The following is an 11,137-nucleotide window of genomic DNA, read 5'->3' on the forward strand; positions in this document are numbered from 1 at the left end:
AAAGACATAAAGACCTTCGTTATGAATAAATTCTACAAGAGGAATTGGGAAAATGGGCTTGGAAGGAAGAAAATTTATTATATCAATCAGTTTAATCCCACATGTGATCAACTTCAAAAAACGTACATCGGGGCCAACATTTCATGGAGAGCTAAAATTCTTATTTCTCAACTGAGAACCAACTCTCATCAACTCCGTTGTGAAACCGGGCATTGGAAGAGGCCAAAGGAGGCTTGGGAAGAGAGAGAGTTTGCACCTTTTGCAATTCTGGGAATGTGGAAACTGAACAACATTTTATTCTAGAATGTGATGCTTACAAGGACAACAGGGACAAATTTGTTAATATTTTATCTGATTTCTCTTGGCATAGCCTATTCAGCAAGGAGTACATTGAGAAGTTGGGAGTGCTCATCGTCAACTTGCACAAGAAAAGAAATGAGTTACTGAAGTTGGTTTAAATTGGCAGGCTGTCCCATAGGCTATGTTTAGCCTCGCGGACTTTAAAATTATCTATCTATCTATCTATCTATACTCCAAGCTGTATAAAATCGCATTCATGTTAATTGTGATCCAATGTTAGAAGCACAAGGTCCAACCAATACCCAACAGGGTCTGTGGGCTCCAAGGTGAAGGATTTTCTGCGGGAATCTCAGCTCACGAAAGATACTTTTTGCCAATGAAGATAGCTTATAATTTTATACTTTTGGTTGATTAAAAATAAACATGAATTATGTAATTTTGAACTTTATTGGTGGATAATCAATATGTTTTACATCTCATAGCTCAAGGTAAGTTGGCTTATATGAATGATAATAGTTTGTAACTGTATCCTCTTGAAATCAAGATGATGTTCTGTGGAAATCTCGGATCACTCATGATTGCTTATAATTTAATATTTTTTGATTTCAACTGAAGATTTATGTAAGTCATGACTTTAGAATAAAAAATGAACATAAATTATGTTATTTTGAACTTCACTGGTGGGAACTTTAACCAGTACCCTTTAGATCCTACAGCTCAAGTTAGGTTGGTTTATATGAATTAAAATAATTTGTAATTGTATCCTACTTAAATCAAGATGATGTTCCATGGAAATCTCCAATGACTGGAAGGCGAAGTGCGGGGCCCATAAATAGATCTTAATCATGATAAATAGCTCTGTATTTTCTCCGGTGGAAAAAATTAATCTTAATCACGATAATTGGCAACGCAAACAAAACAAATTGAGAAGAAAACTTGTTCTGTATTTTCTCTGATGGAAAAAAAATCCAACAGTCATATGGATTTGAATCTTTGCCAATGAATCCAAGAGGGTAAATAGGGCCGGAGACATTGATCAAGACAATCTGTGGGATGCTTCTATTTCATACATTTCACATAGGCTATTCATAAAAAATGGACGAGTTACCCTTCTTCCTAAAATAAGAAGAGCATTCAAATGCTTTAGGCATGGAGATTATTCTTTCACTAAAAGCCAAATAAAAATACCTTTCTAAAGGTAGAAAAATAAGGAACCTAAGCCAGCCATCGGTTCCTCTTTGTGAAGAAGCTGGGCTGACTTGACTATTGATATCAATAAATACATCTTGCTATCCGTAAAAACTTTTAATTTGTTTCCCTACCAAATTCAATGTCTTTTGTACTCTGCTTCTCAAATCCATTTTTGAGGAGACTTACATCCTCCTCTTGAAGGACCGTTTCTTTCACATACATCAAGGATGAATTCTTTGCAGTAGCTTGTTTCTCAACTGCCAAGCTGTACAGAATCATCCCAAGGACAGCCATTAACATTCCCATTATATTCTTGGCTGTCAATACTGAATCAAAAAGGATCCAACCCAGTATAAGAACACAAACTGTTTTCATGTGGCCCAAAACCTGAAATGAAACTGCTGAGAAGCGTCCAATGCAGAGGTATTGACTGAGATTGCAGAAAACAGCTAGAGTGCAGGAAAGGGATATAAAGAACTGCACAAATTTCAACTTGATGTAATTAATTCAAATATTCTAGGAGAAACTTGCCGAATTATATTACCATTACGAATAATTTGCATTGGTTGATAACCAGTATGTAATACTCACGATAGCACCAGCTGAAAATTGATATCTGAACAAGTTACGACCATTTAGAAAATAGTCAACAAAAGGGCCCAAAACTAGAAGAGATGCAGCCTGGATGGGAGCAGTCTTGCTTAGAAGCTCAAAAGAACCAACATTGTGCTTTTTTTGAAGAGAGCCAATAGTCTGCAGGAACAATACAATGATTTAGTAATACACAGAAGCAGGGAAAATTTAAAACAGGGTAAGAGAACATCCAAGAAAAGTAGACATGTCAAATATACAGATTCTCACTGGGTGGTAGTTAAATCAATCATATAAAAATGTGCATCATAGAGAAAACCCGTAAGAAACGATTTTACTGAGTGGATACCCACAGAATCAAATACACTCATCAAACGAAATTTGAAATATCATAAGCCGAGTAGGACTTGTAACTATATTAGGAAAACAAATAACCCACAGAATCAAATACACACATCAAACGAATTTTGAAATATCATAAGCCAAGTAGGACTTGTAACTATATTAGGAAAACAAATAAGCATATACTTGCTGCTCAAAGCAAAAGGAGCAGGGTGCCGGATATATTTTTATCCAGAGCTTATGGGTAAAATAATTAAGATTTTTGGCACATGCTGGCATACAAAATGAGATTATTTCAAGGGCATGAATTGTTGGCATGCGATTCTCATGTTTGATGTGGTAAAAATCAGGTTCTACATGTTTACTTATATATCTGCTACTTAGAACCATCAAAGAGATATGATTAAAATTTGAAGAAAAGCTCTGTGCACACGACATGGATAGCACAGTCAGAGTATATGAATGCCAGATAAAATAATATCTCCACTCACTTCTCCAAATTTAAGAAAATTCAATTAGCAAATGTGTCACCAATCAGACAACAAAAAAAAGTTGAGCGATCCCATTCATATTAATCCATAATACATATGATCCATATAGATGGGACTAACCAACTGTCAGATATCCAAATCTTACTATTGAAGAAGAATAAGGAAAACTAATTTGATGTCAGTTCCATCAACTTCTTTCAGTTAACCTTATAGCTATTTATAAAGCCAGATTGATTGGAAGGAAAAGTAGGCCTACAAAGAAAACAGGCAACAAATGAAGAATAACTGGCCATGAGATGAAACATCAATATCAGCAACAAAACTCAGAATAAATAATACTTCATATGCATATCCCACCCACGAAAGTTTAAGTAATGGATTGGTCCTGTTATATGATATAGGGTTGTGTTCAAAGCTTAGAATGCAGTTTTTCCAAGATCAAACCATTTCTCTAAGATTAATTGCAGCTCCACAACAAGTTAATAGTACAAGACAGTTTGAAAACATTCTTCTTACCTGAAATCCAACCTCATATATTGGCTACCAATCAGTTAGCAGGCAAGAACATCCAAAATCAAACTAAAACTGTTACATCATTGAATATGAGTTCTAGCTATCTGTGCACCATACAAGTTTCATTGGCATTCAATCAATTAGGAGAAAGCATAATCATAAAATATTTACTCTTCTTTGTACATAGTTTCCCGCAATTTTTTTTGCTTAATGAGAAATGGCTTGTTTGGGGCATTTTGACCTTTTAGGGATTAGGCTATTGCTTTTACGTTTTGTTGTCTGACTTTTTCACCTTTTTCTGTACCAGGATATCTTCACCGAGACACCCAGGACACATCAGAGGATGCCCCTTTCCTGTTGAAGATATCTCCTGCAGATCTCCCTGTATCTGAGATTCTGAGATGCATACCAATGTCCAAGTACCCTTCCAAATGACAGGCATCTCCAGGCTTCAAGGGAAGAAACTGATTTTTGGGAAAAACTTTGTGTAGCTGTTCTGTAATGAGTTGTGCCTAGGGTCAGATCTAGGGCAAAGTAATTGCAGATTCCTCTGACAGTAGGAATATGATCTTATTTGAAACACTTCATTCTAAATGTGTCATTCTAACTGATATTCCTTCTATGGACATATTATTCATTCAAAACAGGCAAGAGAAATAGTGAAACGCAAAATAAATCTTACAATTTGCTGCAATGAAGTGCACAAGACAGCAACTGCGGCACACACAAACCCTTTAAGATTCACATTTACATCAGTAACAGTACAGACACCCACTCCTAGCACAACTACAGCCACTGCAGCCTTAACTTCCTTGGTGTAATGCTTGCTGTGAATAATCCACTCCATCACACAAACCACAGGAATCATGCTCAATTTTGAAATCTGCACAAAGAAAATAAAAGGAGCCACATAAAATAACAACCAAAGTTAGAAAAGATAGAAAGTCATCTGAATCTGACAGGGAAAACATAACAGGCTATAAGAGGAGAATTGAAAAAACAAGGTTAAAAAGCATACCTGATAAAATCCAACTGAATTCAACATGAGGCTCAAGTTCATTCCCACGATGGACATATTGGCTACAATAGAGAACCAAAGAAGATCCCACAATGGCACATGCTTTGATGTTGAATATCCAGTTGCATTGGATATAAACCCCACAATGGCAGTCACAGAGAAATGGAATGCAGTCAAGGTGGTTGCTGCAACAGCCAAGGACAAAAGTGAAAACCTATAACCTTTGTGGAAAACCGCTCATTGTTTCATCTTAAACGATTTTATCTGTCCTCATAGAGATGCAAACATAAAAAAGACAAACCTTCCGTAAAACTACCAAATACTTCATAATAAATGCTGAAACTTTTTTATCTGATCTTATAGGCTAAAAACACCAGCTATTTGACTGGACTTGATTTTTTTTCACTTGAATTCAAAATCCAAACAAATCCCACCAAAGACCTAGTGATTAATTTTAAACCCAAAAAAATCCAGGCCTGCACAAAGTACTTTTATTCACAAATCTGGATTAAAACAAAACTGAAATTATAAATGAGTGCCTTACCAAATCTGAAGTCGTATCCTGCCCGAGACATGACCTCCTTATTGGCCATTATAATCCCCACAGAACTTATGATATTCATAGCCCATGCCCCCACATTGGAAACACTTGATTTCTTCTCCGAGTCCATGGTCACCATTCTAAACAGAAATCTACTCACACCCAACTTGTTATTGCCTCTTATAACATGAATAAACAAAGCTTAAATTAGAAAAAACCCACACCAACAGAGAGATGGCAGCTTTGAATTCTCCATCAACCAACTAAAATGGAAGATCAGTCAAAAGAAATGAAATGATTGTTTGTTTTGATATTTCCATTCCAACCAAATTTAATTATGATGAAGTGTGAGTAAATCTTCAATGGAAAGTTACAGTGCTTGTAAAGGAATGAGCAGAGACAACAGATGGTAACTGGGTAGTGTCCAAATTACAGCTATATCACTCATGCTTCGTCACCCACGATTTCGCCGCATCATTCTTTCATTCACAATCACATGTCCACCGCATGCTCGATTCCTAACAATATTAAATTCATGGTGGCAAACAAATTGAGAATTTTAACTACTAAATAACTGAATACAGACTAAATACTTTACCTGTTCCACAACATCACTTTCTCGCCAAACTTTTGATAGGTGGAAATTTTCACTTTGCTTCCGGTCAAGAAATTTTATTTCCTAGCAAACGAATAAGTGGGGTGTTTTTTTTAACGTAGAAACAAATTTACCGGATTTTTAAAACCCGGTGACAAATCGACGGTTTTGTTTTTTTGAATGAATACCTTTAATAAAGGTACGGAGTAAGCTTCCATTATATTCTGTGAGCTGGAAATTAAATAAACGGTCAGCTTAGTTTTAAAGAGTTGCATGTCATAGTGAAACTAGTAGAAATATTTAAAACATTTATATTAATTTTATTTATTTAAGATACAACATAAACAAATAAAATATATAATGATTAAAATTATTTTATTCATTAAAATTAAATAAAAATAAGCATGCAATTAAGTAATTTTATAGAGTTATGTGGGGCTTATATTTATTTGTTTTGTATTTTAATTAGTTTTGTATGTCAATTCTTTAATTATTTTGAAGTTTCATGTCATACCAAGATCATTACTAGACAAAAACACAATTATTTTTTTAAAACATTAATTAAGAACCTTGTCATGCCACTTTGTGTGTGGTTAAGATCTCGTTTGAACAATATTTATTTTAATTATTATTATTTTTGTCAACCATGCAAGTATATTGGTGCATGACTAAGAGGCCATACATAGATGGGGGCATTAAGCATGAGTCCCTAGTTAGCTTTCAAAGCTCACATGAACTCAGATTTGGAGGGAGGAAATAATCTTAAGGTGTCGAGTTATGTTCAAAGTTGGTTTTGATTGTTTTGGTGGTTAACAAATCCACCAACAACATTAGGTAATTAGAAGGCTTGCAACCCAATAGCCCTAGATTTAATAGGACTATTAAATGATGAGTATTTTCTCCTCCAGGTGTTAACCATCCTTAAGATAGTTTGCCTATGTTTCCATTCACCTCTTAAAGGTATGCTAGTTTTCTCACGTCGGGTCATGGTTGCAAGTTGATGTTTGCTCCAAACTTCAAATAATACATGACACCTAGAATTTCCTTAACTCACCCCTCACTTATATACATTAAAATATCTTTAGTTTGATAAGATGAATTGCAATGTTAAAATTCCAAGCTGCAACCATATAATCATTCTTATCACTAACATTGACATTACTTATTAATTCTAATATTAATAATATTATTAGTAACACTTTTGTTAATAGATTAACTATTATTATCAACTTCAAGAATATTAATAAAAATTTGAACATAATATTAATGTTAAATAAAAAATGTACCCAAATTATGACCAAGCTCCTATTGTTTGTGTAGTGTAAGATCCCCCAAAAAGCTCCCATTTTCTTTCTTAGATTTTAAATTATAACCTTAATAAAAATACTCTCAATAGTCTTGATAGATATAAGATGCGACGATTTTATCTTTTAGCATTCCCTTAGATTCCAAACCCTTATTAAACCATGATTTACTTAATCAATTTCATATATGCATATAAACATGGCTTGATTAAAGTTTTTGGATTAAAGTTCTTGTTCTATACATCAATTAACAATTGTCATGTACATATAAATATTACTTATATAAAATACTTATATGTATTCATAATTAGGCTCTAACTTCTTACTCACAATATATTGCAACGCCTACTATACTCCTTATTTATTTAGTACATAATTATAACTAATTATTCCAAGGAGATTGTTCTAAAACATGAAAATGCACTAAGTAATGTAGTATATATGAATTATGCCAAAACATATTTATATGATAGTTAACCATCAAATTTTGTATGTAAACTTTTAAAATTGGATAAGTTACGTGTTTACACTTTTCATTGATGTGCATGATGAAAGGAGGCAAACATGCCTAATTATTATAAATATAATTTTTTTTTAATGACCAATGTAATCCTTGCTCTTTTAAGTATAATTAGATGATATTTTATTAATTTTTTAATTAAATCACCTACCCAACCACAATATCATTTAATTAAAAATTAATTGTTTCACAAAAATTAATATCCCTAACATTTATTATTATTTTTAAAATCACAATATTGTAACAAAAGTATCTATCATAGTCAATAATTTATCACAATTTATTCGGCTCCTTGAATCTTAATTACTATTAAATGTATATAACAAAGGGCTAAGTCTATTATTGTGATTAATTTAATTATCGATCTTTGAGGAAATTTACTATTTGCCAAATATTTAATTAGATGATAAACTTTTATGTGGGAGCTTTTCTCCCCTAAAAATGTTTTTATGCTAGGGAGTTGTCGGCCTCCTTGGGTGCTTATTTTTTTGCCAAAGATCCAAATGTCACCTTCTATGGATTTTCTTTGCTTCTCTAGATTCAGATGTTAGCTCTATCCTCCCTTAACGATCAAGCACCTAGTAGACAGTGGTCTGCCCACTAGCCATCCACATTTACAAACCTTTAACCCTAACCACCTCAAAAATAAATTTATGTTCAACAAAAGGAGATGATAGAAACCATTGATGAAATTATTTTTATGGCGGGTTATCTAGATGCCACCTTCTATGCCTTTATCTTTTCTTCTTTCACCTTGTATGTTGGCCCTATCCCCCCTCAAGGGTTGAGCACTTGGTAGATAGTGGTCTACCCACCAATCACCCACGTTTACAAACCTTAAATCCTAATTGCCTCAAAAGTAAATTTATCTACAATATAAGAAAATGGTAGAAATCATTGATAATATTTGCAACACAACAAAAGAAGATGATAGAAATCATCCACGACATTCTTGATGAGAATTTCCAAAGCTTAAAGGATAATCTTGGTATGATTTTTGTGTGGTTGATTGATTTTCCACTTTTGCTACAAATTATTGAGTCCTATTCACAAACAAAAATATCGAGTCGTATATTTTTTTCAATACCCTAGTAACGTACTAACAAAATTACAGCTTTAGATTTTATAACTATAGTGGCACATGAATTTTATTCAAAACTCTACCATGGCTAGGGCACACATGGTATTAGTTTTGAAAACTATCCCATTAATTGGATTTAGTTTTCTAGAAAAGGCCCTCCTAGTTTGATATTGTAGCATCGTAAATTGGAACCTTGTACAATTTACACCACTTTTAATGCTCCATGCTTTAACGTGTCCCGTCTTAGCTCTCTCCCAATTTCATTTTTGACCTTTTCACCTCAAATCTTATGTCATCTATTTTCACAGAGAATTGAACCTATTTTTGTGTTGTGCACACTGATTTCCCACCTGTCTGCCCTATTTTTGGTGGACCACGACGCCTAGGGTGTCTTGGTCTAGGAGCATGACACTTCTTGGTCCTCCTTAAACAAGACCTAATTTAAATGGGTCAGTGGACTTCCCCTCCCCGATGATGTTGGTTCTCAGTGTCTCAATTTGACCATTGGAGTTTGGCCTAAACAGTAAATTACCTTTAGAACCCTATATAAGAGCATTCTCCCTAATCATTTTCATCTAACACAATAAGAATATAATTGATCTTCATAACCATCTACATCAAGCATATTCAAGCATTCAAGGCAACATTTCATCCCACCATTTTCTTCAAGCATCATGGAACTTAGGAAATCTACATCAATCTCATGCAAGCATATGTGTTTGATTCAATCATTCATGTTCATGTCATGTCATGCTATTGCATCAACACTTATGATTACATTCAAAGAGCATTGCATTATCATCCATTATCAATTACACCAAATCTGAGGTATCATTTAACATTTGCTTCAATATTTTAATTTTAATTTCAATTCAATTCAAGGGTTAATTCCAAACCCAGGGTTTGACCTAGGAAAATCTCTATCAATAACACTATTTTCCTTCTTTTTTTGTGCAAGCGATAGATTCAGGAGCCATGGATGGAGATTCTAATAGAGAATTTGACGATGATCAGATATAACCTTTGCAGGAGAACAAAATGGAGGAACAAGATGATTTTTGCATCCCGGTCTCATGAATTTCTAACAAGCTTCATGGGATTTTTTTTGAGTGTCATTCTAATTATGGAGGTTTCTTGTTTGTCCATGTTTGATAGCTAGGGACCAAGTCAATTTTTGCATCTTGGTCCTGCACTTTTGAGTCAAATTTTCAAGAACAGGTTCCTCTCTATTCCTTCTGGCCAATTCTAGCTTCGTGTCTGGATATTGTACATGTAGCTTGCTATTTATGTTATTTTATGTCATATTCCAATAATGATCTAGCATTCAATTTAAAATCTCTTAACCACCTTCAACTAAAACAAAAAGGAGAGCATAATTCATTTTCCTAATAGAATTGGGGTTGTATCTATTGGGTTCTCTTTCCCTTTTAATGTACTTGGTGATAACAAGTGGATTCATAGTCTAACTTGTGAAATCCTACTTCTCACCTTATTACAGGTATAAATGTATTCATTATTAGCTAAAGACAAATCCAGTTGGGTATCATGATTTTGAGATATATTTTAGTGCCTCTTTTCTCTAGAGTGCAAAATCATGCATTTGGAGCCGACTGATTTATTAAATATATTATTAATAAAATTATCTAAATTTTTTTCTTTCTTGAAGACAAACACAATTTTCTTAATCTAGTAGAAAAGAAAAAAACCTTAAAATTTGGATAACTATCCCATATATCATTTGAAAATCAAGATTTATAATATGTTGCACCTAGAATAGTATATTATAACTTGAAGTATGCAAAACCCATTAGCATTGAGTACCAACGCTTTTTTTAGTGACGATTTTTGGCCAATTGGCAAATAACCCTGATCATGGATTTAAAATTGGCCTATATTATGGACGAGGGTCTATCTCCCATTTGCCCAATTGTTACATATTTTGGTCCATATGTAAGTCAATTAAATATCAACTTTTGGGATTGGTCATACATATTAATTTTACCAATAGATTCAAAAGGTTCCAATGTACATCCACCCATTTATTCATCAATACCAACTAAATGGTTCTATACCACAATCGTGTAGGAGGACCCATTTTACTAGTTGTGTTGTAAGTTAATGGTAATCATAGGTCCATGATCATCTTGGAAATCAAAACATTTCATTTTAATAACCAGGAGAGATTTTCCCATTTCTACTCTACGATGCAAAAAAGACAAATTTAAGATAAATTTTAAAATGTACCATGCAAAATTTGCCAAATATGGATTGGTATAAATACAAGCAAAAGTCACCATGCTAAATTTTTAAACTATGGATTGGTATACATATAATCAAAAGTCAATACTTTTTTGATACATTTTGTTCTATTTTGAGCTCTTGATAGTCGATTCAAATCATCGAATATTTGCTACTACAGGCATTGTTGTATAATAGACTTTCAAAACCTATTGGTAAGTAACAATTTCTTTTAAAATTTTATAAGAATATTTATCCTTAGACTTTGCAAATTTTATTTCGGTTTCAAAAATTATTTATTATGGAGATATTCAATGCCTAAGGAATTAGGATCCAGGGGTCTATATTATTAGATTCTTTTTCTTATAGTTTGTATTTCTTGAATCTTGAGAGATGTCGAGCGACAAGAGTC

The 11,137-nt window shown here is 33.4% G+C and overlaps 1 protein-coding gene across 2 annotated transcripts; it reads right to left on the minus strand.

The window, feature by feature from the left end:
* Window positions 1-1,223: 1,223 nt before the first annotated feature.
* On the minus strand, window positions 1,224-5,741 carry LOC131063175 (UDP-rhamnose/UDP-galactose transporter 1). 2 transcript variants are annotated; one of them, XM_057996960.2, is made up of 6 exons: window positions 5,586-5,741; window positions 4,991-5,505; window positions 4,447-4,631; window positions 4,111-4,311; window positions 2,083-2,244; window positions 1,224-1,968 (listed from the first exon to the last, which is right to left on the minus strand). In XM_057996960.2, exons 2-6 carry the CDS (start codon window positions 5,124-5,126, stop codon window positions 1,606-1,608), a joined length of 1,047 nt encoding a protein of 348 aa, XP_057852943.1. In that variant the 5' UTR covers window positions 5,127-5,505; window positions 5,586-5,741; the 3' UTR covers window positions 1,224-1,605. The 2 variants fall into 2 exon arrangements, with proteins under 2 accessions (XP_057852943.1, XP_059070183.1); XM_059214200.1 differs by lacking the exon at window positions 5,586-5,741 and having other exon boundaries at window positions 4,991-5,512.
* Between the last annotated feature and the right edge of the window lie 5,396 nt (window positions 5,742-11,137).

This window comes from Cryptomeria japonica, chromosome 11 (assembly GCF_030272615.1).
Source record: "Cryptomeria japonica chromosome 11, Sugi_1.0, whole genome shotgun sequence".
In the NCBI taxonomy this organism is placed as follows: domain Eukaryota; kingdom Viridiplantae; phylum Streptophyta; class Pinopsida; order Cupressales; family Cupressaceae; genus Cryptomeria; species Cryptomeria japonica.

Bases quoted from the DNA above. Each gene is read 5' to 3' on its own strand.
- LOC131063175 (XM_057996960.2), bottom strand. From the start codon at position 5,126: ATGGTGACCATGGACTCGGAGAAGAAATCAAGTGTTTCCAATGTGGGG. The intron at 4,312-4,446 runs GTATGCTTTTTA...TTCTTTGTGCAG, and splicing joins ATTCAGTTGGATTTTATCAG to ATTTCAAAATTGAGCATGAT. The intron at 1,969-2,082 runs GTGAGTATTACA...AAATTTGTGCAG, and splicing joins AATTTTCAGCTGGTGCTATC to TTCTTTATATCCCTTTCCTG.